Source organism: Oikopleura dioica, chromosome 1, assembly GCF_907165135.1.
Source record: "Oikopleura dioica chromosome 1, OKI2018_I68_1.0, whole genome shotgun sequence".
NCBI lineage: Eukaryota > Metazoa > Chordata > Appendicularia > Copelata > Oikopleuridae > Oikopleura > Oikopleura dioica.
Genome location: NC_137291.1, coordinates 7,559,272 through 7,565,545, shown reverse-complemented (window position 1 = coordinate 7,565,545; position 6,274 = coordinate 7,559,272). Strand labels below are relative to the sequence as shown.

The following is a 6,274-nucleotide window of genomic DNA, read 5'->3' as shown; positions in this document are numbered from 1 at the left end:
TCCTGAAATGAAGGGCCTGAGATCCCATGAATACTAAATCGTTATTATTAATAATACCATTATTTTGTTACCTTTCATTTACGATATTAAATTGCCAATACATCAGTTAATGTTTTTATTAATAAGTTGGACAGGAAAGGAGTTCATTAAATTTTATATTTATTCAATTAACTAAGCTTTCATTTTAGCTATTAAAGCGGAAATAGCTGAGCTCGGCAATTCTTGACGATTTTCTAATACTGAGCAGTGGCGAGTCAGATGTGCAAATGGTACAACCCTGGCGCGTAAATCTCGTATTAGCGACAATTATTAACAACTTTCAGGTGCCCGGAGATCATCAAATGACATCGCATGACGGCATTATCATTTTAACATTTAGGAAAATTGTTTTCAGCAATCGTAAATTCTTTCAGAAAGAACTCGCTCATTCAAAGAACATTCCTATATTCATCTTGAGATCCAAATAAAATAGAAGAATTCTAACTGCGAGCAGGGTTCGGTAATTTGAGCTCACGCTAAAACTCAAGGAAACAAAGCTTGAGACTCACGTTTTTTAATTTGAGTTTTGAGAACTCAGAGATGAGAGCTCACGTGAGAAATCAATTCTGGCGATCCATGAGCCAATCAAGGAAGCGCTCGCTTAATTTGAGTTTTGAAAACTCAAAACTCTCAAATCTCCCAAAAACTCAAAATCTCAAATCTTCTCAAAATGATTTCTCAAGTCACTTTGAGTTCTCAATTTGAGGAAATTTGAGCGTCTAGCCAAAATGAGTTTTAGCTTGAGCTCAAATTACCGAACCCTGACTGCGAGTGTCTGACGATATAAATTGAACCGGATTATTTTAAGCTTCAATTAAAATCTTTGGCAATCTAAGTGATTATGTAAGTTTTAATTGGTACTTCTCAAAATAACTGATTAAGCACCTGAAATAACTCAACTGTAATTCCGATTCGAATGTCTGTCTTTATCCGAATATGCCGGAAATCGGCCAAATTTTGTAACTAAAAGTTTTTGATTATAACTTATAATTTATAAGCAATAATTAATGATAATTAAAGTTCCTCAACACGACTCGACGTTGTAACCACAGTGGTTACAGTCTGTACTGTGACAGTCAGTCTTCAAAACGCTTTTGCTAAGTTAGACTCTTTTTTTCTTTCTTTTAAATTTTAGGAAACCTGCTGATAATAATCGAAAGAGTGAAAAGCTTCTAATAAACATTCAAAACTACGATAATTCAAGTTCTTTCAATTTCTCGCCATCATTGTTTTTGGGGGTCTCTCCGCGGCGCTCGCTGGCGAACACACTCCGGCGCTGCTGAGACTCGGGCGAGGCGCATTGGACGATTCCCTCTTCGTCTTCCCTGATTGCCTTGTGCGCCAGAAACTTATACCAATAATTAAAAACACATCTTCTTTTTTTCCCAAAAGATAGCTGTTTGCCTTCAAACCCCCGATTCTTCAAAAAATCAAGAAAGAGGTTTTCACCGGGAATCAACGAAGAGTACCCGAAGACCAAGAATGGCTACCATCGAAAGTGAAGTTCAATCCGCATCGTCCACTTCTTCCTGCCCAGGCAAAGTTCGACAAAATAGACGATATAATCAGTTGTGTTGAATAGAAGCTGTCATTTTTGACCTTATAAAAATGCGAAAATAGGGACTTTAATGGCACTTGAGTGTCTTTATTTTATGTTTTTAAATATCGGACATCAAACGAAACTATAACCGAAGTGAAATCATGTCCCTAGAATAGTTGTCGAGCTCAAGAAAAAGAAAGCAAGAAAGCTCGTCCTTCCAGATCGAGCAGTTTCATGATAGAAGACATCCTCTCCAGCCAAGCCCGTCTGAACGGTACTTCCGCTTTCCATTATTTCTCTAGTTACACTCCTTTCCTAGCCATCACCGAGCACCATGCCCAACAAACCATCGCCCAGGCCCAGGCCGCTGCCCTCAGCAACAACATCGCGCTCACCAACGCTGCCCTGTTGCATTCGATGAATCGAGGCTTGGCTCCGCGAGTACCCGGCCTCGTCCCGCCAGCGACACTCAATCCAGGTAACATTCTATTGTGCATTTGACAGCTTCTTGACGGGTTCAATATCCCAAGCAGGCTTTAATTGGCAACATAATTAGAACATTATATTTTGGCAATACTTTTTTGTTTCCTATTAGGGGAAAGAAATATGATCATATTTGAATTTCAAACGGGTTAACTTGTTTGTTCTATGCCCAAATTTCGTCTGGGAATCGTTTTCATCCCCTTATTTTTATGCAGGATCGATGGGCGAATGCTAATAGCTCTGGGAGGATTAGCTCAGCCGGAATACACAAGTCGCGGTGGGTAACTCCTTCCGGCGGGTGCCCTCTTTGTCAGCCCCAGGCTATCAAAATTGTAATGTTTCTTCTTTATTTAATATTTGTCTTTTAGGCTTGTCCCCGTTCGGCATGTTCCCGTATGGTCTTAACCCACTGTGGCGGATGCATTTGGACCACCGTGTGCGCAAGTGTCGCCGCTCCCGAACGGTAAGAAGGAGTTAAAATAAATGAGTCCTTTCCTGTTTTTTCTAAATAAGATAATTTTTGCCCATCATTGTTTTTTTGTGTACTTGAGCGGGAATCTACTTCCGTTTTCATAGGCCTTTCGCAAGTTTAACTAACGCTTATTTGATAGACTATTAGTAACATTGCAATAGCTAGAAAATGACGTAAACACGCTAATCCGAGCTATAATTCGAAATTTGCCATAATCACAGGTGCTGCAAATGTCAATTTTATGCCGATTTGAATTCGCAGCCGTAAAACTGAAAGTGCTCCCGACCACGAGGATATAAAAAGTTACTAAAGTAAGGGTATCCAAAGCAGTGCTAGTGAACTTTTACAACAGGGCTTTGATCTTTGGAAATTTAGTACACGTAATGTTTGATAGCCTCTTTTCGAAGAGAAGCGCACGGGATAGTTATTCCCAGCTGGTTTTACTTAGAGCTTGGAAAATCGTGGGATTTTGATATTGAAAGCCCCCGGGGCGGGCACCTTAATCGAGAAATAATGGAATTAATCGGGTTTGAGCTGTTGTTTCTACGATTATTCCCAAATCCATTTCGGCGCGATTGATCTCTTTCTGCGTGCCCTAACATCAACCGGATTGAGGCACGCACTTTGACCGCAGATTAGATGACGTTTTATGTAGTTCTGATATTACGCGAACGTTTATACTTGGGGCGAATCTTTTTTGCTGAAAATGAAACAAAATTAAAATCAAATTTGAAGTAAATTTAGATCGATATTTTGTAGTTCCGCCAAGAGTTAGTTTGATAAGTAATCAAGGCGCCAAATTTAATTAGGATTACTTTGCTCAAAAGTATCTTAATCCATTGTGGCTCGCCTGGATGAGCCCCTGTTGCCTCAAAGGCGCCACTCATGTCTGATTTTGGGCACTTTCCGGCGAGAAAAGTCTTTTTGATTGAAAATTTCCCAACTCGAAGCAATAAGTGGGTAAATACTCCTTCGCGACTTGTATACCCCCTCAAGGAGCTTTACATTAGGCGGCATATCCGCCTAAAAGATCGATAGATCAAACACGCTCTACCTTTTTTAACAATTAAGGATTGTTAAAGTTCCTCAAGGAAAATCCACTTGAGCCGGAAAGTAAGAACAGAAAAGTTCAAGCGGAAAGTAGTGGATAAGCTGCTGTAGCAATCATTACTAATTTTCGAATCTGAGGAGTTGCTTCCGCTAACCTTAAAAGCGACTTGCTACTACCGATAAGTTGACAGGAATGACCTTTTTTGATCGTAGCTAAGTACAAATTTTCGCATTGCTGAAAATTCCGGATCTGCTCAATTAGAAACTTTAGTGACATTGAGCCAAACAGATTTGGACAAAAAGATGTCACAGTTCTGGCATTAGCAGCACCACCAGAATTTCCCCCGCGCGGAGCCAGCCGGGCGCCACGAACGACGGGGAAGACGCTATCCAGAAGATGCAGTTGCTTTATGAAAGCTTCGAATTTCGTGAAAGTTATTTACACGAAAGTCGAAATTGAAGCGGACGGATTTACAGTAATCTTGCAAAGGCAAATACAGCCACATCAATTGATAGGGCATTATTGTCGCGGGAGTAGACTTTGTGGAATATTCTGGACATCTGGTCGTTTTGAGGGGGAATTATGCACTGTCCCTTGAAAACTCATCGCCCTAAAATATCTCGGCGGGCGTAATTAATCATTGGGTAGGATTTGTGTTCGCTATTTTTGCGCGTAATGGTGATTAGAGCGAGTACTTAGTAGCAAGGCTGGCTCGTAATCTATCGAGTCGTTAACCAAAATGGTACAAGATAATCGACGACAATTTCTCGATTACCAGTCCCGCGCTCATAAAACCAAACGAGTATTTTTAAAGTGAGTGGTGCCCTTTCTCCCGCAGCAGCTGCGATTTAGTTAATTAAATTGGCAATAATCATAATTTAAAAATAAATAGCCATTTGTTGGTGTGATCTTATTTTGTAAAATACGCGAATAAAAACGCCCTCTCATGCTGAACTCTAGAACCGAATAGACTTGATATTGACCGTTTCTTTCAGGTTTTTACAGAAGGTCAGCTTCTTCGACTTGAGCGCGAATTCGACACGAAAAAGTACCTCTCTACTTCCGACCGGGTCGGCCTCGCTGCAGAGCTCGGTCTGACCCAGCTTCAAGTCAAGACCTGGTATCAAAATCGACGAATGAAGTGGAAGAAACAGAACCGATCAAAACTGAACCCAGAAGATCTCGAGGGAAAATCGGAGTCGAGCTGCGAAGAGGAAGAAATCGACGAGGCATATTCTAGCTCTAGCGATCCAAGCTCAAACGTCAACAAGTCCGAATCGAGTGCCATTTCACCAGTGAAGAGCGACGGCTCTGGTAGCACCTCTGAGCCAATTCCTGAACCTATCGAACAAACGACTAAAGCACCTGATCTTCAAAAAGCAGAAGTTTCAATTATTCCTCAAACTGCTGCTTGAAAACATATAAACAACAACTACAGAACTTGTTATCAAAAAACACTGTAATATATATTTTTCCTTCATCAAAATTTTCCACTTGTATCTTACACTAACAGTCACTCTGATACAGTATTCCAGGCCTGTCGGTATCTACTGTCTAAAACTAACTGTTGTGTATTTATTCATTACTGTATAAAATTGGCGATTGTTACTTCTGTATATAATGATTTTGTCCGAGAATAAAAAAAATATATATTGTTGAAAAAAAGGAAAACATTTTTAGCCCGAGCAGGAACAGAAAAAAGTAACATGAATTATAGCACCTTGGCAGAGTAATAAGGGTACAAGTGGCAAGTGGCAGCGCGGTGGGTAGAGAAAACGAGACGATCGTTTAATGTCTCTGATTAAAGCTGAAAAGCTGACAGCTCCTAAATCAAGCACTTCCGTCAAAGACTTTGCACCTTGTGTGTAGATACTAACTGTTAGGATTACTGTTAACCGTTTCCCCAGCCAAATCACCAAAATCGCTTATTGCCTCCTTCCATCTGATGCAAAGCAGCAAACGAAGCTGTCCATTTCGCGTCAAAACCGTGCATTATCATCTTGATGAACAAGTGCCTTCGCTTAATTGCCCATTATTCCCAATCAGGGTTCAATGAAAATTATATGCCGCTTGTCTTTTTAGCATGTATTACTATCATAAGACCGCAAAGCATGCAGGCTGACTCCAGTTTGAAATAAAATGAGCTCGATCGGACTCCGATCATCGGAGTCGTTTTTCCTCCGAAATGACAGTAATACTTCCGCATACCGAGTCACAGTGACCTTCATAAACTATCAAAATCTCGCCTGAGCTCCAGCCCAGGCCCGCTCCTAACCCTATCGCTCCTTTTACAGCGTTTTTAGCGACTTTTGAGGAAAGTTGGCGCACGTGCTAATCCGCTTTTACACTTCCGCCGATTTCCGCCGCTGACATTTTTCGCGAAATTTTACTCGGCGATTTACAACGTGCTTTAATACCTGCCATAAGAATTACCTCCTCACGACGACTACGTAAATGCTCACTTACTTATCGACAAATGGGTAATAAAGTGTCAAAAATCGTGACAAAGAATCGTGATCTGTGGCTGTTTTTGAGCCCACGGAACATTTTGGAACATATTTTTCTTTGTGAAATTATTACTTGAACTTTGACTAAATGCATCTTCGATAGGAGATAAGCTTGTTCGGATATATTGTGCGTTTAACGCTGCAAAGAGGTGTCAAACGATGCCGGATGCCAGTTGCAAAAA

General features: G+C 40.7%; 1 protein-coding gene across 1 annotated transcript; it reads left to right on the top strand.

Moving 5' to 3' along the window:
* Nucleotides 1–1,387: 1,387 nt before the first annotated feature.
* LOC145698207 (uncharacterized) lies at nucleotides 1,388–5,172 on the top strand. Its single transcript, XM_081775413.1, has 5 exons — nucleotides 1,388–1,576; nucleotides 1,776–1,853; nucleotides 1,899–2,057; nucleotides 2,431–2,525; nucleotides 4,581–5,172. The coding sequence occupies exons 1-5, from the start codon at nucleotides 1,522–1,524 to the stop codon at nucleotides 4,998–5,000; spliced, it is 807 nt and encodes a 268-aa protein (XP_081631539.1). The 5' UTR covers nucleotides 1,388–1,521; the 3' UTR covers nucleotides 5,001–5,172.
* The last annotated feature ends 1,102 nt before the right edge of the window (nucleotides 5,173–6,274 follow it).

Excerpts from the sequence above, each read along its gene's own strand:
- LOC145698207 (XM_081775413.1), top strand. The coding sequence starts at position 1,522 with ATGGCTACCATCGAAAGTGAAGTTCAATCCGCATCGTCCACTTCTTCC. Across the intron at positions 1,577-1,775 it reads GTCCACTTCTTCCTGCCCAG|AAAGCAAGAAAGCTCGTCCT; the intron begins GCAAAGTTCGAC and ends CTCAAGAAAAAG. Across the intron at positions 2,058-2,430 it reads GCCAGCGACACTCAATCCAG|GCTTGTCCCCGTTCGGCATG; the intron begins GTAACATTCTAT and ends TTTGTCTTTTAG.